Consider the following 20,147-nt stretch of genomic DNA (forward strand, 5'->3'; position numbering starts at 1 on the left):
TGCCCAGGTATACAGTTCTAACTCTATGGGGAGATTGCACTAAGCAGTGTCGGAGGGTATCTGAGTGTGGAGCTGTTTAGAAACTGTTGATGTGACACGTGTACCTACATGGTCTAAATAGGACTCAGCTGTTCAGAAGTAGGAGTTATAAAAAGAGCATAACAGGATCCAGTAGGTCCCAGATCTCTTCTGTCATGTGCTCCAGAGAATCCTAATACCCATGTCTCCCATTGTTACCGTTAGAATACATTAAAATAGTGGTGGTGGGTTGGTAGATACCTGGTGGCAGATCTACTGAGACACCTTCTTCACTCCCTCTGTTCCATCCCAGTTCCAGACGGGAGCTATGATTCCTTTAGACTATAGTAGTCCTCTTCTCCCCCTTCCTCCATTGTCTTGCTTCCATCTTCCTATGACTATTCTGTATGTATAGTGTATGCAGCAGCAGCAGTGCAATGGGAAGGAAGATTCAGCAGTCATTATTGGATCTCTTTTATAAGGTACAGATTTATTTCTCTTTCTTACGCATTGATAGTGAGATCGGCCCGGTACACATGTGTAAGGGGATATGGTCCCTGTCAAAAAGAGTTTACAGTCTAGTATAGATAAGGACCAAATAGTTCAAATGCTTCAAACTTCAATTTGAAAGGCCAGCACAAAAAATTGTACGCACTCAATGCATGTGCACGGTTAAGGTGAATGCAGGTGGATTCCGCCAACTTGTGCACTCATGTGCAGCCACCTACATATTTGACTGCATTCATGTGGGAGGGAGATCAGATATCACAACGACGAGTGGATATAAAAACCTAGCTGATATATTTACATAGAACTAGCTACATAATCTGGTTGTCCTGTCCTAACTCTCATTTCTGCTTTGTTCTGTCCTCTTCTATCTAGTCGTGTTTTTATTGCATGCATTCATCATCAAGATACTTAAGCATTTGATCTTTTGTAAAACATGAGATAAATTCTTTGCCATTCCAAAGTCCCAGCTGGAAATATCAGGGGGATTTTCCCAGCAACCTTATTATTTATTATTTGCATTAACAAGGTGATTGTCCCCTTAAAGACAGTAAGGACTAGTGGTCAGTCAACACTTGATCCCTTTAAGTCCTGGAACTTTTAGAGCAGATGAAGACCTAGGGAAGTTTAAGAAAGATAGGGTATAAAACAAACCATTGTAAGCAAGTGCTTAACTGATTACCTGTACCACCTTTCTTAGGGTTCTTTTAATTTTGAGAGCTTAACGAAAGAAAAAGGATTCAAAGGTTGGAATTAGTTTTCTAGAGTTTACTGAATATCCTTAACACTAGGAATTAATAGTATAAGATATAGGAAGACAAAAATGGTATTCAACTATGATTTGGCTACATAAATTAGAAAATAGGTCAATCTAACCATTGAGCTTTTCAGAAGCAAATTACACAGTTACAATAGAAAATAAACAAAAAGGATAAACAAAAATAGATCTATGACTAGGATCTTTGATTTCAAAAGGGCTAACTTTAAAAAATTAAGGGAATTAGTTAGGGAAGTGGACTGGACTGAAGAACTCATGGATCTAAAGGCAGAGGAGGCTTGGAATTACTTCAAGTCAAAGTTTCAGGAACTATCTGAAGCCTGCATCCCAAGGAAGGGGAAAAAATTCATAGGCAAAGGTTGTAGCCCAAGCTGTATGAGCAAGCATCTCAGACAGGTGATTAAGAGAAAGCAGAAAGCCTACAAGGAGTGGAAGATGGGAGGAATCAGCAAGGAAAGATATCTCTTGGAGGTCAGAACATGTAGAGACAAAGTGAGAACGGCCAAAAGCCAAGTAGAGTTGGACCTTGCAAAGGGAATTGAAACCAATAGTGAAAGGTTCTATAGCCATATAAACAGGAAGAAAACAAAGAAAGAAGTGGGACTGCTAAGCACTGAGGATGGGGTGGAGGTTAAGGATAATCTAGGCATGGCCCAATATCTAAACAAATACTTTGCCTCAGTTCTTAATGAGGCTAATGAAGAACTTAGGAATAGTGGCAGGGGGGCTAATGGGTTTGAGGATATGGAGATAGAAGGCATCCGAGGTAGAAGCCAAACTCGAACTGCTTAATGGGACTAAATCAGGGGACCCAGATAATCTCCATCCAAGGATTATTAAAGGACTGGCACATGAAATTGCAAGTCCGTTAGCAAAGATTTTTAATGAATCTGTAAACTCAGGGGCTGTACCATATGACTGGGGAATTGCTAACATAGTTCCTATTTTTAAGAAAGGGAAAAAAAGCGACCTGGGTAATTACAGGCCTGTTAGTTTGACCTCAGTAGCATGCAAGGTGTTGGAAAAAATTTCGAAAGAGAGAGTAGTTAAGGACATCAAGGTTAACAATAATTGGGACAAAATACAACATGGCTTTACAAAAGGTAGATCGTGCCAGACCAACCTGATCTCCTTTTTTGAGAAGATAACAGATTTTTAAGAGAAAGGGAATGCAGTGGATCTAATTTACCTAGATTTCAGTAAGGCATTTGATACGGTTCCACATGGGGAATTATTAGTTAAATTGGAAAAGATGGGGATTAGTATGAAAATTGGAAGGTGGATAAAGAACTGGTTAACGGGGAGACTACAACGGGTCATACTGAAAGGTGAACTGTCAGGCTGAAAGGAAGTTACTAGTGGAGTTCCTCAGGGATCAGTCTTGGGACCAATCTTATTTAACCTTTTTATTACTGACCTTGGCACAAAAAGTGGGAGTGTGTTAATAAAGTTTGTGGATGATACAAAGTTGGGAGGTATTGCCAATACAGAGGAAGACCAGTATATCATATAACAAGATCTGGACAACCTTGTAAACTGATGTAATAGAAATAGGATGAAATTTAATTGTGAAAAGTGCAAGGTCATGCACTTAAGGACTAATAACAAGAATTTCTGCTATAAGCTGGGGACGCATCAGTTGGAAGTGACAGAGGAGGAGAAGTACCTGGGCGTATTGGTTAATCACAGGATGACTATAAGCCACCAATGTGATGTGGCCATGAAAAAAGCGAATGCAGTCCTAGGATGCATCAGGTGAGGTATTTCCAGTAGAGATAGGGCAGTGTTAGTACTGTTTATACAAGACGTTGGTCAGACCTCATCTGGAATACTGTGTGCAGTTCTGGTCCCCCATGTTTAAGAAAGATGAATTAAAACTGGAACAGGTTTAGAGAAGGGCTACTGGGATGATTCGTGGAATGGAAAAATTGCCAAATGAGAGGAGACTCAAAGAGCTTGGCTTGTTTAGCCTAACCAAAAGAAGACTGAGGGGATATATGATTGCTCTCTATAAATACATCAGAGGGATCAATACGAGGGAGAGAGAGGAGTTATTTAAGTTCAGCACCAATGTGGACACAAGAACAAATGGATATAAACTGGCTATGAGGAAGTTTAGACTTGAAATTAGATGAAGGTTTCTGACCACCAGAGGAGTGAAGTTCTGTTGGAGAGAGAAAGACAAACTTTCGAGCCACACAGAGCTCTTCTTCAGGTCTGAGAAAGGTACATCCAATGTCACAGCTAAATGCATGGTGGAACAGATTGTTTAGCATAAGTAGTTAGCACATACTGTAAGGGACCATTCAAGATAGAGTGGCTTGTTAAAACCTTTGCAGTCATAGGGCAAAGAGAGGTTAGTGGGTTATAGATTGTTGTAATAAAGCATAAATTCAGTGTCTGTCTTGGGTCCATGATTTTTAGTATCCAGCAGAGTAATGAATTTAAGCTCCCAGGCTCGCCAAGTGAAAGTGTTGTGCAGGTTTCCTTTGAGGCTCAGGACTGATAGGTCAGATGTAGAGTGATCACTTTGTGAACAGCGTGTTTTTGTCATTTTCCCATCTGAGTTCATTCGAGAGCATAGTGATTGTCTGGTTTCACCCACACAGTTGTTATTGGGGCATTTAGCGCACCAAATGAAGTACCCCACATGTTGTGATAGACATATGTAGGACCCATGGATATGGAAAGGTGTGTTGTGGAGGGTGGTGATCATCGTAGTACTGGAGATATGTCTGCAGGTTTTGTATCTGTTGTTGTGGCAGGGTCTGGTGCTGCTTGGAGGTGGTGTGTCCTGGTCATGGAGAGCTTGCTTCTGTTGATGACATTGGAAAGGTTGGGGGTTGTTTGAAGGCCAGAAGTGGGGATTCAGGAAAGATTTCTTTCAGGATGGGATCCCCATGGAGTATGGGTTATAGTTGTTTGGTGATACCCCATATGGGTTCCGGGGTGGTAGGTAACAACTAGCGATTTGTGGTCAGGTTTTTTCCCCATGTTGAAGCAGATTCTCACAGGGTATTTGAATGGCCTGTTCTATGATGTGATCTACTTCTCTGGTGGAGCATTCCTTGGTTGGTGAAGGCAGTTTTAAGTTTGTTTAGTCATGTAATCTGGACTTTCTCCTCAGAGCATATTCCCTGGTATCTGAGTGCCTGGCTGCAGATAACAGATTTCTTGGTGTGTTTGGGGTGGTTACTGGATCTATGAAGATAGGTGTGGTGATCAGTGGGTGTCTCGTATATAATAGTCTGTAGGGTTCCATTGTTGAAGCTGATTGTGGTGTCCGGGAAGTCGATGTTGGTGTGGGAGTGTTCCAGAGAGAGTTCAATGGATGGTGGTTGTTGGAGTTGTGGTGGAAATCTATAAGGAAGTTTAAGCTGTCTGTCCAGAAGATGAAAATATTATCAATGTATCTCAGGTTGATCACTGGTCACATGGTGCATTTGTCTCAATGGCTCTGTAGTAGTCAAATCCTTGTTACCTATTTCTCAATTAATTATTTTAGCCCCAGGATCTGTCTAACACTCCTAATTACCTAAAATAAACTCCTACATTTATGATAGACTGAGACCAGTACAAGAAACTTTCACATGTAGGTCTGGTCTGCACCTAAAACTTACGTTGGCCTAGCTACATCACTCAGAAGTGTGAAAAAGTCACACCCTTGAGAGATGTAGTTAAGCTGACCTTAGCCCCCATGTAAACTCTGCTAGACTGACAGAAGAATTCTTCCTTCAATCTAGCTACTTCCTCTCACGGAGATGGATTTATTATTACATGATGAACAAAACCCAACAAATCACCTCGGCAAGTGTCTGCTACAGAGATCAACCTTGGTCTCATTTGATGTCTGTATACAACTAGAACTTGAAAGGCAGTCTGCCATTAACGATTAACGTGTGCTGTTCTGCAATCTTAGTTAACAACTGTAACTTGTTCAGTTTTAAAGCTACTTTACAACAATCTTGGTTGGAACTTGTTGCAAAACAAAGTCACACACTATAATTCCATGACAATATTTAAAACACACACATAGGCAGGTATGCTTCCTTCCTAATTAGTACTCAGTTTCAGGAAGTGGTCAAGTGACTGATTTGGGTTGTCTCCCAAAGATAGTCGGTGTGTTATTTATTACCAAATCTTTGCTCAGACATCACCTTTCAGCTCAGGTATTATCCACAGCAGGAGCTGACACTACAGACACAGTGCTGAGCGTATTGGTGCTGTCCAAGGTGACTGAGAAGGATGGGAGTGGGGAGACTTTAGTGTGGGAAGGATTAAGTGACCCATTTCAGCTGTGTTAAGTTTTTGTTTGGCAGCAGATTGGGATGTATTTTCCTGTCTAACCTCCTGCAGTTTTGTTCTGCATGTTAAGAGACTGAAAAGAGGGGGAAATGGAATGTCTGGAACTCAAATTCCTGCAAGCTGTGATGGATACACAGCAAAGCGACACTACGGGGGCCTCGTTCTGCCCTTTGTCCCCATGGTCATAACTTCCATTGACTGAGAGCAGAATCGGGCCACACACCTCTGCATCTTCATCCTGGTCACATGCTGGAAGTGGAAACCAGGGACATGCTGTAGACTGTTTCTGCCATGAGTCTGGAGGGTTTGTATTGATCAGACATTTTTTATCTGCTTTTTGTTTTTTAGGTTAACTGGTGGTAATATCACTGCCCTGGGCCTAACTGGTCTGGCACAAGTTTTTCCAAACTGCCTTCAACTTGAAGAAATAAAGTAAGTGACCTGCGTTCTTAGGGCGAAGTGATGCTTTTAAAATCAGCTGAGCATTTTGGGGGGGGAGTATTAACCAGGCAAACTGATTTACAGCTTGCAGGACAATCGACTGAGGGACCAAGAAATGGGAAAGATGATCGAAATGTTTTCCAAAGTGGAAAAGTTAAAGAAGATTGAGTAAGTAAGAGATTTAATGACTTAAGCTAAAGTAAAATGTCAAATTTTAAGAAGGAAATCATCACATCAAAGGGTCAGGTAGTTTAGGGTCAACATCAGGCCAGGGAGTAATGTTGTAAGTTCCTGGGGTGAGTCAGGGACACAAATTTTTAACAGTGAGGCAGGTGGTCCAACTTGCAGTTCTTGGGCTGGATCTGGCCTGTTGAAGAATTTTGTCCAGCCCCCAAATGTGTCTCCCCCTAACTGCTCTACAAAACGGTGTCCTCTGATGTGAGGGGGGATTTAATAGCAGCCTTTAACTACCTGAAAGGGGGTTCCAGGGAGGATGGAGCTAGGCTGTTCTCAATGGTGGTAGATGACAGAACAAGGAGCAATGGTCTCAAGTTGCAGTGAGGGAGATCTAGGCTGGATATTAGGAAAAAGTTTTTCACTAGGAGGGTGGTTTAGCACTGGAATGGAATGGGCGGTGGAATCTCCATCTTTAGAGGTTTTTAAGCTGAGGCTTGACAAAGCCCTGGCTGGGATGATTTAGCTGAGGTTAATCCTGCCTTGAGCAGGGGATTGGACTAGAGGACCTCCTGAGGTCCCTTCCAACTCTAATATTCTATGATTCTATGTGACCTCACATGAACTGTGTATGTGACAGACTTTCCGTGCCACATGGAGAACATCATTTTGTAGAGCAAAAGAGTGTCTTCTGCATAGTGTGACCTCACAATCATCATACGTGCGAGGTCGTGCTGCATGGAGGATGCCGTTTTGCAGAGCACATATTCCTGTGTGTGGCCCTCAAAGGTGCCCGATAACTAGCATCTGGCCCACAGCACTGAAAAGGTTGGACTGGAGACCATCAAATTCCACCCAAATACCCCTACATGGAGCCCGATAACTTCAATTAAACCAAAGCATTTTAGTCCTAAGGAGACTAAACAGTTGTATGCCACTGGAGAACAGGAAAGGCTGAGACGCAATCAATGCCCAAGGCCCCTTCAATTAACCATTAGAACAAACTAGCAGAGGAAACAATGGATTCTTTACCTCCTGAAGTCTTCAGATCTTTCTAGGAGATATGCTTCAGTCAAACAGAAGCACAAGCTATTGGGCTCAAAATGAGAGTAACAGGATGAAATTTGATGGACATAATCGAATGGTCCCTCTTGGCTTTAAAATCTAGGAAACTGTAAACAATTAGATTTCATTAAAAAAGGAACAATCCCCACTCTCAAGCTTTTACTAAACCTAATATGAATAGAAATGTTTTCTTGAGATGTAATTGTGCCTGCAAATATAGGGTGGGAAGAAGAATCAGAGTCAACCATTCTTCTGCCAGGCTGGAAAGTGGAAACCCAGACACAACAGCATTGTGCTAATAAATGCACAAGCGCCTTCACTGAAACAAGTTTTCAACTGCCAAAAGAAGAGAGTGAAATTTACCAAATTGACAAATCTAATTTTAGGGCCTGTTCATTCAAACTCTTACACATGTGCATAACTTTACTCATTTCAGCAATTCCATTGACATCAATTGGAGTAAATTAATGCCCATGCAAAAGTGTTTGCAGGATCAGGGCCTTATGTTCCAAGCTGAGTGAAGTCCAGAAATGAAATAAACAGTATAAATAAAGTAAATGATCTTTTAAAAAATCCTTTGAATGTTACAAGTAACAAATTTGGATTTTTTTTTAAGCATAGGATTTTTATCTTGACTTGTTCCTTTACAGTGCTGTACTTACATCTGTTGTTTTGCTGTGGCAAACTATGAAATATGTATTGTATGTGTTAAAATATTTAATCATAAATCCCTATGATATTGCAGTTGTGTCACCTATATTGTTAATAAGTCTTTTATTTAGCAGAAAATGGTGAATAACTATTTTACTATCCTATAGATCTATCAGGTGTCCCTGATTCTAAACTCAGAGGCAGCAGTTGTAATTGAAAGAGTCCATAACATAGAATTAAATTGTGAACACGCAGAAATGTCTGTCAGCTGAAAGCAAACAGTATACTTTTAAATTGTCAACAAATCCATTAGATTCGTGTGTGTGTGTGTGTGTGTGTGTGCATGTGTGTGTTGAGAAGCAGTAATTGTATACTAAATAAAAGAGACTTACTATCAAATACAAGCAGTTGACATTGTGATGCTCTGACTATTATCCACAGTTTAAGCCATAATGATATTTCGGTGAAGTCGGTTCTTACTTTGGCGAAGGGAGCCATTACTTGTCCAAATGTTACTGAACTACATATAAGGTACTGGTACTGAGAGCTGTTATGAAAATATATACTTTATTTCTTTGACTTTAAAAATTGACTTTTTTTCAGTAGAATTGGTCCATAATAAAGATTGGTGCAAATTGAGTTCAGTTCTCTCCTCTGATTGACTAGTTGCAAGATGGCATTGGACTCAGTTGCATTATACAATATGGAATTATTAAGGCATTGATTTTTCCATGTTCATTTCACACATTGATTTTTTCAATGTAAAATGTATATGTCACATAATTTAAACTCTGTTTTTAAAATATGCAATATCTAAACTAGGAGGCTCCTTGTTAGTGCAAATGAGTTATAAACCAGCTTAAATCACTGAAAAAGCAATGATTTGCATTGCTGTGCCATTGGTATGTCTTTAAACAATGGTTTTGATATTATCGTATGTCCAAGATATTGGGTAAAGTGGAGAATTAAATTACAGATCTCCACGTGTAAATTTAAGGAGCCAGATTAATCCCTAGTATAACTCTAATGAAGACACAGTTTGCTTTTCTCCAAGTTTCTCCTCGCAGTACGTCATACCGAATCACTGCTGCCCCTTCTTATAACTTGTCTCACAGAAGAGCCTTTTTACTTAACAATGTTGTTATATGCTGCCTTATTTAAAACGAGCCACTCCACAGCTGGAGCAAAGGGCTGTTTAAATCACGGCAGTCAATTGTAGCATTTTGGATCAATCAGTGGAATGAATTCGTATTTTCATGAGAGATATGTCTAGAGAAGGGGAAACCCAAAAAGCAATTTGCTCAAGCTTCCAGCCAGCCTTGGTGAGATCAATGATTCTTTTGACCAGCATCCACTGCAATATTCCCTTTTGCTTTGTAAGTGTAAGAGCTCTGAGAACGGCACACTTCTAAGGCTTGATTTGGCTCCATTAATTCAATGGGAGCTTTGCCGTCCATTTCAATGAGAGCAGGATCAGGCCCCTATTGAGCATTTCTGCATAAAAAGATCAATCCTTTAGCATGTAACCTAATACTCTGTTGTATCTTGCTTGCAGGAAGGACACTGTCATGATATATTTTTCTGGCCAGTCCAGAACAACCCCAAGGTAAGAAATTGATCTGGGAGTTGTGAGTATTGAAGGAAATTCTTATTCAAACAATGGAGTCATTTCTACAATGGACACTGGTGACTTCTGGCTTAAGAAACGGGCTGTAATTCCCTGGCACCCCGTGCAGTCATTTACACCTGTTAAAAGGGAATGTAAAACTCTGTTAAACCAGAAAGGTAGCATTTGGCATGGGAGTAACTGACGGTACAGGTTGCAAGGCAATTGAAAGTCATGGCCCTGAAGACCTTTTCTTTAGGGGGTGCAACATATGCACCTGGCTTGGCTGCCTCTTTTCATGCCTCTGAATATGTGTGGGGACAGCATGGATTCAGTCCTAGGTAAGTAAATATCAAGTGAAATATGAGTCCTTGTTTTTCTCTTAGATGATCAGTCTGAAAATGCCCCAGACGGAAAGCCTCTTTTACCATATGCTGTGCTATGTGGTTGAATGTTTTCATCAGCAGTGACCAATCCTTAGCCTCCTGAATATCATTCAGCCACAGTATGGCAATGTTGGGCCAGAGAACTGAATCCTGGAAAGAGACTAAGGTACATGTACACTGCAGCTGGGGTAGACGTATGTGCACTAGCTTTGATCAAGCTAGCATGCTAAAAATAGCAATGCTAACTGCCCCAAGTATAATCTTATCTGAGAAACTAGATATGCACTCAGAGCTGCTAGCCCATCCCACTGCCCTTGCCACTGTGGCCATACTGCTATTTTTAGCATGCTAGCTTAATCAAAGCTAGCACATGTATGCCTTCCCAAGCTGCGGTGTAGATGGACCCTCAGTGACTTACTCCAACAAAGCTTTATTCCTTCCCTGCACATACTGTAACTGGAAAATATTCAACAGCTGCTAAATTCTGAAATGTCCCATGCTGGAGTTTCAAAGGCTGGTAAATATTTTGTTTCTTTGCAGATTGCCAAATCTGAGGAGAAGGGAAAAGAAAAAGGAAAATGCTGCTCAAATAAGAAATGTGAAGTTACGGTAAAAGAAATATACTTAAATTTCTATGGGTAATGGAAATCCTCACATAAACACTGATGGACAAAGTAACAACCGTATTAATTATTAAAGGTGGAGGATATTACCGTTTAAGAACTGTTTTAAATAGGACTGGATAAATGGTTAGGAATTAAAAGTATCCCAGCCTGGCCAAATGAGAGCCCCAAGTTCCTGTGAGTTGGGCTCAGCAAACATGGTTTAATAATGTTCCACTTGTTGTTGTGGGAAAGTTTGCATCACAATGTCATCATGCCATGACTCCAGCCCAGCAGAGCCTGCACTTGTGGCAGGAGAGAGCTGTGTGTGTTGGGAAGCAGCCAGATTTCTTCCCCTCACCTCTCCATGACGACGAGAGATGAACTCACAGAGCACTGGGTCATCATGGCTGGCACAAAATGATAAAGGTACACGGGATACTGGCTGGTATGTGTAGAGAAGGAAGCTTGGCGATTACTATCCATCCTTTCCCAATACAAGAACCAGGGGACGTTTCATAAAATTGAATGGCAGCAAATATTAACCTGATAAAAGGAAAGACTCTTTAACACAGCACACAATTAGCCTGTGAAATTCCCTGCCACTAGATATAACAGAGGACTAGAGCTTAGCAGGAATCAAAATGGATTGGACATTTGTAAGGATAATGAGAAAATCCAGATTTACAACAGTAAGTTGTTTTTTTTTTAAACAAACTTTGTGGAAGAGAGAAAACCCCTCCTGCATCAGAACAAAAGCCAGCCTCTAAATGAAAGGGTTATGAAGAAAATTTCCCTACAAGTTGGTTATTGCATAATGACCTACTATACAGTTTCTTGTCGCTTTCTCTGTCTGAGCTGGTGCTGGCCACTATCAGAGACAGGATACCGCACTAGGTGGACTATGGGTCTGACCTGCCATGTTCAATCCTATTCATTCCAGCACATTTCTCCAGCATTAAATTCAGGGGGCAGGGGTGTTACAGAAATACTCTGATTGACATCCCCCTACTGGATCAGGGAGCCAAAAACAGAGTGCGTGATCTGAACAGAGATCTCCTAGGCAGGGCAGTAACAAACAGTACTTTACTCCTCTTTGTTGGTTCCCTAGCATAGTTGTGTCACAGCTCCATCCAGTGGCAAGTTAGACTGCTGGAAGTGAGCTTATCTAGTGGCTCTAGAATAAACTAAGGGGCTGTGAACCTGGACTCCTGGGTTTTATCACCCACTCTGCAATTGATTCCCTGAGTGACTTTGGCAAAATCATTTACCTCCGTGTGCCTCTTTCCCCCCATTTGTGAAACGGGGATGATAATTCTTAGCCACATCACGGCAGCAGGTGGGAGACTGAATTATATGAGACTATTTTGCTCTCACATAGCACTTTGCCTTGAAAGATTCTGAAGTACTTTACAGAAGGATTATGACCATTTGATAGGGAGAAAAACAACTGATCTCCTCTCTCCTCATCCTGTGTCCCATCCGCCGGAGCCCTCTGCCTGTCTACATTAAGTCCAAACGTGAATTCCCTATGGATCTAGAGAGAGCTAGTTCCTAGAAGTGCTCATTGAAAGTTGAAATCGGTTCCCTGTTCTGTTTGTCTTTCTGCTCATTTCATCCAATCTTTCTGTTCTTAGAAATGTACTTAAATGTCCATGGGTTGATTGAGGTCCTCAGCTGACAGGTTTCACACAAAGGGAAAGTAATAGTCATATTAATGATGATACTGAGCTCCTTTGTAAAACACATTGAGATCTACGGATGAAAAGTGCCATAGAAGAGCTCGGTATTATTATTGTTATTAAACATTACAGGCAGGAGGGGTTTATTGTTTTATTATTCTTTAAGGACTATTTGAAAAAGAGCTGGGTAAGTGGTTAAAATACAAAAATCCTGACCTGTCTAAAGTGATGACCCAGAGTTACTGTGAGCCGGGCTCAGCAGACAAGATTTTGCAATGTTCTGTTGTTATGTCATGTTGTCATGGGGAAGTTTGTATCATGATGTCATCATGCCATGACACTAACTCAGCAGAGCCTGCACGTGTGGTGGGAGGGGGCTAGGGGTACTGGGAGACAGCCAGCCACCTTCCCTTCACCTCCATGTGGTGATGTGAGGTGGACTCGCGGAGCACTGGGCTCATTGTGGCTGGTACTGGATGATAAAGGTATGCAGAATAATAGATGCTATCGAGAACATGGATCAGGCACTCCTGTTCACCCTCTCATATGACAAGAGCAAGAGGATATTCAATGAACGAGGGGATATTAAATGAAGTTTAAGGAAAGAAAATTTAAAACTGATAAAAGGGAAATATTTTCGCTCACAACTTACAGTTAGCCTACTGCTCTGTGCCTCAGTTTCCCCATTTGTAAAATGGGAATGGGAATGATTACCTACATCATAGGGGGAATGGTGTGGCTTCATTACATAATAGCACTTTGCACTCACATAACACTTTTCCTTTAAGGATCTCAAAGATTTGTACAAAAGTATTCTCATTATATAGAGAAACTGAGGCACAGAGAGGTCAAGTGACTTGCCCATGGTCACACAGCTGTCAGAGGCAGATCTAAGAATCAAACCCAACTCTCCTGGCTTACTATCTGGTAGTCTATCCCCTGGCCCCCTCTGTCTGCTTATATTAATTCAAAAGGGGGATTTTCTATGGATCTAGAAAGTAATGGATGCTAGAAGTGCCCTCTTGAAAGTTGATATCAGTCCCCTGGTCTGTTCTGTTTCTACTCAGCTCATTTAATCTCCTCCTCCTGTTCATTGAAATATATCAAAGGTTCCATGGATTAATTGAGATCCACAGATAACTGCTTCCACACAAAGGCAAAGCAGCCGTCATATTAATAATTAAAATCAGTGGGTTTATTGTTTTATTATTCTTTAAGACCTATATGAAATGGAGCTGGATGAATAGTTAAAATATAAAAATCCCAGCCTGTCCAAAACAATGACCCCAAGTTACTGTGAGCTGGGCTCAGCCGACATGATTTTACAATGTTCCATTGTTCTGTCATGTTGTCACGGGGACGTTTGTATCAAACTGTTGTCATGCCATGCACTATGCACTAGCCCAGCAGAGCCTGCACTTGTGGCAGGAGAGGGCTATGGGAACTGGAAAGCAGCTAGCCACCTTCCCCTCACCTCCATGTGATGGTGGGTATTGGACTTGCAGAGCCCTGGCCTCATTGTGGCTGATATCAGGTGATAAAGGTACACAAGGTAATAAATAGTATAGAAAAGACAGATCAGGGACTTCATCTGTTCAATCCTATATAGGTTCTTATCCCACACTCATCACCATCATATCTGAGAGTCCCTTGCAGTCACCCTGTCTCATCATCAGTATTATTATAATTAAATGTTTATATTCTGGCAGCCCTCCAAAGCCCCACTTAGGATCAGGGCCCTGTGTGCTGGGTGCCATAAACCTCCTTGGAAGAGACAATCCCAACCATGAAGGAATTACAGTCTAAAGACCTCAGCTACTGCTGCGTCTGCTGAAAACAAAGGTTTTCTTCCAAAACACATTTTATTTTTATCAAAGAATCTAATTTGAGCTCTTCTATGGCCCTCCCCCCCCCACCTCCATGTGGCTTTTAAAGTAAACAGCTATCTACTCTTTCAAGGCCTCGTACCTGGGATTCAGAAAGAAAAGTCACCTTTTCTCCTAATGCCACAACACAGGCATGTAGAACGAAGCTGACCGGAAGCAAATTTAAACCTGATAAAAGTAAAGCCTTTTCTCACAACCTGCAATTAGTGTTGTTCTGTACCTCAGTTTCCCTACTTGTAAAATGGGAATGATAATGCTTACCTCCCTTGTAGGGAGGATGGTGAGGCTTTACTGTGTAACAAAACTTTGCATTCTTATTGCACTTGTCTACTAAGGCTCTCAGAGCTTCTTAAAAATTATCATCTTCATTTTACCACTAGAGAAACGACTTGCTCAAAGTCATCCAGACCATTACTGGCATAGCTAGGAACAGAACCCAGATCTGATGACTCCCACTCTGCTGCCCCATCCATTGGCCCTCTCTGCATTTATCCCAAATGTGAATTCCCCCTAAATCTTGAGGGGGAAGCTAGAACTGTCTGTTGAACAGTCTGTACTCTGATATCAGACTCCATGTTTGTCTCCTCTCCGTTCATTTAATCTAATCTTCCTTTTCGTAGATTACAGGATTGCAGCCTTGATTCACAAGATGCCGTGGAGATCGCTGCTCTTCTCAGGGACTGCTCCCACCTCTCGGAAGTGGAGTAAGTACATTAGGAAAGATCCTGTTTCCTTCTAACATTCCCTTCTAATATTGATCTTGCTGCAGATGGGACAGGAGAGAGAGAAATCATATCAAATCACCAATTTAATGTGTGTTCCTCACTCCAATGGGGGGGCGCATGTGCTGAGATTAGGCACGTTGGGATTTTCAATGAGATTCAATGGAGTTGGGTGTCTAATTCCCATCGGTTTCTTTGTAACCCCATCTTCTGGCTCTGCAGGAATTTAACCAGAGGACCCCTATTTTAAAATAGTGTTGTGTGCCCCGGAGGCAAAGACATGTACCGGGAGGCACTGATCTGGAGTAGCTCTGGAAGGCATTTATAGTCAGAGATTATAAAACCAGAAGGATCCATTGTGATCGTCTGGGCTGACCTCCTGTATAACACAGGCCAGAGGATTCCCTGCATTCATTCCTGTCTGAACTAGCGCACATCTGTTAGATCCTTGAGGAGACACATGCCCTGGGACTTTCAGGCACATAGGGCAAATATGCCTGTTGCACTCCCTTTATGGCCCTCCAAGGCCATCCACCTCTGCTAGATGGTCTGGAGAGGCAGGGCTTTAACAGCATCTTTGCCTTCCCCCTTTGGGGAGACTAGCAGCCACTGCCCATCAGCCCCCCCCCCTCCTTTTTTTTTTGCACAGCTAGTGCCAGGCAAGGTCTGGCTCTAAAGATTTCGTTTTAACCTACACGCAGTAAGAAATTCAGGGAAATCCAACGTTTCCAGCAAGGAGATTCTCCAACCCAGCTCAGCACCACAGATTTAACTCCATCCCCAACACCAGCTCTCCCATTCACTGGCTGGGATTAGCGTTGGAAGGTCTTTCTGGCCCTGTGTTTTCCCTCTCCCATCAAGACTGCAGCCACTCACTGACAGGGTTCTTCTGTGGCTTGCATTCCCTCTCCAAGTGCTTTAATGTAGGGTTCTTGTTGGGGCTGAAGCACACAGAGAAGTAATGTGAAGCACAGAGACGATTCACTGGGGGGAGAGCTCCCCTCTGAAGTCGTTTCTTGTCTTCATGTAGGAACTAGAGCAGGGTGAATATTTCTGGCTGATACTACTTTGAGGGTGGGGGGAATGCAGGTTTGGTGACAGTGAAATATTTCGAGAACTCATGTTGGTTTTGTCAAATTGTTTCAGTTAAAAAAAACCCTCAAAAATTGAAAAAAATCAGAAAACTTTGTTTTCGAAACAAAACATTTTGAGTTATTGGTTTGAAATGACTTTTTTGTTTCAAAATTTCCTTTAACTTTTATTTTAAAAAATCAGTCAAAGTGGTCAAACTGAGATGTTTCATTTGACCCAAAAAGAACCATTTTTTTTTAACCTTTCAATTTGCTGAAAATGTCAAAAAAACTTGGTTTGGGTTTGATCTGAAACTATTTTGTTTGGGGGTTTTTCCAGAATTGCCAATGAACCAAAAAATCCCATTTGCACGATTCTACCGGGGACAAGTAGGGGCGTAGGTACAGGAGAGGAAAGAAAGCCAAGAAAGAAAAGTAACAAGAGGAGGAAAGGGGAGTATGAGGATGAGATTCTGGTGTCATTTACACTGTTCAGAATGAACCTCTTTAACTGGAAAATTCCTCAGTTTATCAGGCAACCAACTTGGTGATGAAGGCTGCAGAGAGCTGTTGGAGAGTCTGCCCAAAGTGTGTATTTCCAAGCAGTTAGAGTAAGTATTGCCTTACAGCCCCTGAATTACCCTTTGATGAAGATGTTGGTTATTGTACATAGAAACTGACAGGATTCCAACAAGAAGGAAGCTAACACCTGTCCTAGACCTCACATAGGAGCACGGGTGGAATACTGAGGCAGAAGGAAGCCAGTCAAGCCTCTCTTGAAGTGAGGTCTTGGTGATCTCTTGGAGATCCTCTCCTTGTACAGAGGATCAGCCCATGAACCTCTTAAATCTTAGGTAGCTCACATGCTTCTAACACTGCATTCAGCAGCTGAGTCTCATCCTTTCAAAATATAGAAGTTCAGCATCAAATACCTCGTCCCAAAAAAATATTGGCTCCAGCTATTTTCAACCCAACCATTTTAAAAATTAGATGTGTTAGAATATGCATGGTGCACCCAGTAATGAGAGTAATGATCATCGTGCCCCTCTAATGACTTCCTTTATGTTCATAGACGGTTATTGCATGCACACTTTTCAGCAGGTAATCATTTGCTTGTCGGGTTGTTTTCTTTCTCAGTGTCAGTAACAACCAGATATCTGTGGATGGTGTTTGCTGTCTGTTGAATGCAGTGAACACCTGCTTGAATGTGGTGGAGCTTGAAGCCAGGTATGCAAAGGCAGATCAGGAAATTGTACTCAACTGATCTTTCTCATCTGTCATGTAATGGTACTTGTATGGCTCCCAATACCCTACCTAACTCATTTATCGGTACTTACTGTTAGCACAGTATATGAGAGCCTCACAATCCATTTTTATCCTTACAAGCACTAAAAGTGTGTGGCAGGGAATATTCTTGTATTGGCAGGACATGCGCTAAGTGACCATCCACCTCTAATTTCTGTAGCACTGGGTATTCCGTTATAGCTAAACACTGGACAGTTTAGCAGGAATAACCCCACAGAATCATCAGCATTTTTCAGGGTAAACTCCCAAAATACTTGGCTGAGAATCGGGTACAGTAATCTGATTTCAGAGAGCCAAAATATCTTTTTTTTCACATTTCATAACCCCCTTTTTTGTCTCTCTCATGCTGTTGGCACTAGGAGATTTTAGAAAGACATTTTCACTGGTGCAATTGAACTGGCGGTAGCATTGATGGGTTCCCCCACCTGCCCCCCACTAACATTCCCTACTGTAGACAAGACCTTGTGTTGTTAAAGTGTAATAACTTCAACAGGACCTTGTCCTTGATAGTGTTCCTGAATTATTCCACTGATATTGCATAATTAGACTCAAGTATAACCTTGTGAAATGGTTGTTTGTCTTGGGTAATATTTTAATGGACCTTGGAAGTGTTGTATTGGGTAATATTTTAATTGGCCTTGAAAAAGTTGACTGAGTAATTTTGAAAAGACCTACAATATTATCGAGAATAAATAAAATAGGAATTAAGATTAGTCAATGAATCGAGTGTGACATTGTTTGTCAACTCTTTCTTCCACAGCCTTCGTCATCAGACTGCAATCCTGAAGTTTATAGGAGATAAGGAATTTGCTTCTACTCATTCCAGGTACATTACATGGAGACAGACCCTTTGTTCTGAGTATCAGTCTGTACTAGTATCTAACACAAGTCAGAGCATGGCTGAAATGTAAATTTTTCCCCATCTGTTCCTTAAATTTTCCTGTTATTTACATGTTGGAATGAATCCAAACATACAATTCAGTTGATCATGAGGATGCTTTGTGTGCCCTGACAGTCTTTCCCCTCTGCTGCCCGACTCACTCTAATCCGGATGCTTTCTCTTAGCATCTCCACCCGGTTTGGATGCTCTTGATCAGCTTCCTCCCACCCTGATTATAATGTCTTACATCTCTACAGCACGTTTCATCCCAAAGCACCCAAACATAGCAGACTACGCTAAGATTAAAGGTCATCAGTGTGGCAATTGTTTCACACTACGCAGCTATGTTACACAACAGGAGGGCAGGTTGAATAGTTCAGCTCACTATAATTTCTGACGTCATCCTATCCATAATTCACAAGTAAAGCTGGTCCAAAAATGGGGTTTATTTTCTCAGAAAGTTGGGCAAAAAACCCAAAATTCAAAATATTTTGATTCTGAGATGCTGCCATTGTGCCTCATGGGAGGTGTAGTTCAAGTGCTTTATGCTCTTGTTCTTCTCTATAAATTGGGCACCCTGGTTGGACTACGTCTCCCATGATGCACCAGAGTCTCCCCTTCTTAGTGAGGCCAGGCAAGTGCATCATAGCAGTTGCATACCCTTGGTGCATTATGGAAGATGAAGTCCAGCTGGGGAGCCCAGCCCATAAAGAAAAATGGAGAGAAAGAGGCACCGAAACGATAACTCCCATGAGGCACCACAGTGGCATTTTAGAATCAAAATATTTCTGTTTTTGACAATAAATTGCACTTCCGCCATGCAAGACAGACACTTCACAGAAAGCTTTGCTTAGTCAAAAACCTAATTTTTTGCCTAAAAACAGTTTGGAAGGAAAAATTTCAAACAGCCTTTCTCACAAGTATTTGGTTAACCACTGAAAGGAAGAATTGGCTAGTGCCAGACAAATGGTAGCTTCACAAGCAAGGGAAAGCAATGTATATTTCCAATAATTTGTCCTGCTTTCTTCACTGGCTTTCTTCTGCAGGTGACTCCTCCTCCCTGTGGAGGAGGACAGGAGTCCTTGAATTCTTCTCTGGTCTTTCCACCTTGTCTTTTCAGAGGACAGTTCACGTTCAGATCTGATGATGTGTATTTTTACAGGGATACCTCTCTTAGTGTTGACCAGCCAAGTGGAGATGAGAGCCAGAAGTCTGTGGTCTCAAGGAAAATAAGGTAGTTTGATGCTATTCATGGGTGTTCAGAGATCTTTGGGGTCTGCAGCTGAGAAAATCATTTCTGATGCAAATCCAAATGGCAAATAGCATTGACTAGGCTGTTAAAGGCAGAGCCACTTCTCATTGTTTATCATTATTATCTTTGTGTGTGGGTGACATATTGTTCTACAGTCTAGGATGCACTGCAGTGGCAGCTCTGTGGTTAGTGTGTGCAGACCTGCAAGAGCCTAGTTTGATGTCCAGTTAGGATGTCTCATTCACCAAACCAGCCTATGGTTAGTATTTCAACCAGCGTGTCAGAGATGGGAACTTGATTTGCTGAGCTAGTCAGCTGCTCTTGTTCTGGGACATGCATTGCAACAAGATCCTGGGTTCAACCCTGAGTTTGGATTGAATTCAGACTATATAAATCTGTATAGTTCAGGGTGTGTTCGTATCTCTTGCAGGCTGTCAAGAGGAAGGATGGGCATCTGGTTATAGCTCTCAAGAAGGACTCATGATAACTGGGTTCAAATCCCTGCCCTGTCACAGATTCCCTGTGCGACCTTGGACAAGTCATTTAGTTTCTCTGAGCCTCAGTTCCCCGTCTGTAAGAGGAGGATAATCATCCTTCATTTATCCCACCCTTTGTCTGTCTTGTCTGTTTAAATGCAAAGCACCTTGGGACAGTGAGTATCTCTCACACTACTCTGAGAACAATGGATTCACTGGGGCAGTCTCAGCTGGGACCTCCACGTGCTGTTGTAATACAAATAAAGCCATCCCTCATCTCTTAACAAACTATAACACTCAGCGTCCATATAGCACTTTCTACCCATAGCGCTCATACACAT

At 41.7% G+C, this 20,147-nt stretch overlaps 1 protein-coding gene across 1 annotated transcript in view; it reads left to right on the forward strand.

The window, feature by feature from the left end:
• NLRC5 (NLR family CARD domain containing 5) overlaps nucleotides 1-20,147 on the forward strand; it is a 79,980-nt gene that overhangs the window by 16,108 nt on the left and 43,725 nt on the right. Inside the window, exons 7-16 of the mRNA XM_067549950.1 lie at nucleotides 5,957-6,040; nucleotides 6,134-6,217; nucleotides 8,381-8,470; nucleotides 9,495-9,545; nucleotides 10,472-10,540; nucleotides 14,722-14,805; nucleotides 16,421-16,504; nucleotides 17,031-17,120; nucleotides 17,959-18,024; nucleotides 19,241-19,312. Coding sequence (XP_067406051.1) covers nucleotides 5,957-6,040; nucleotides 6,134-6,217; nucleotides 8,381-8,470; nucleotides 9,495-9,545; nucleotides 10,472-10,540; nucleotides 14,722-14,805; nucleotides 16,421-16,504; nucleotides 17,031-17,120; nucleotides 17,959-18,024; nucleotides 19,241-19,312 — 774 coding nt within the window. The remainder of the gene's footprint in view (nucleotides 1-5,956; nucleotides 6,041-6,133; nucleotides 6,218-8,380; nucleotides 8,471-9,494; nucleotides 9,546-10,471; nucleotides 10,541-14,721; nucleotides 14,806-16,420; nucleotides 16,505-17,030; nucleotides 17,121-17,958; nucleotides 18,025-19,240; nucleotides 19,313-20,147) is intronic.

The sequence above is a fragment of the Emydura macquarii genome, unplaced genomic scaffold, assembly GCF_026122565.2.
Source record: "Emydura macquarii macquarii isolate MOO-44397 ecotype Brisbane River unplaced genomic scaffold, CSIRO-AGI_Emac_v2 contig_295, whole genome shotgun sequence".
Classification (NCBI taxonomy): Eukaryota; Metazoa; Chordata; order Testudines; family Chelidae; genus Emydura; species Emydura macquarii.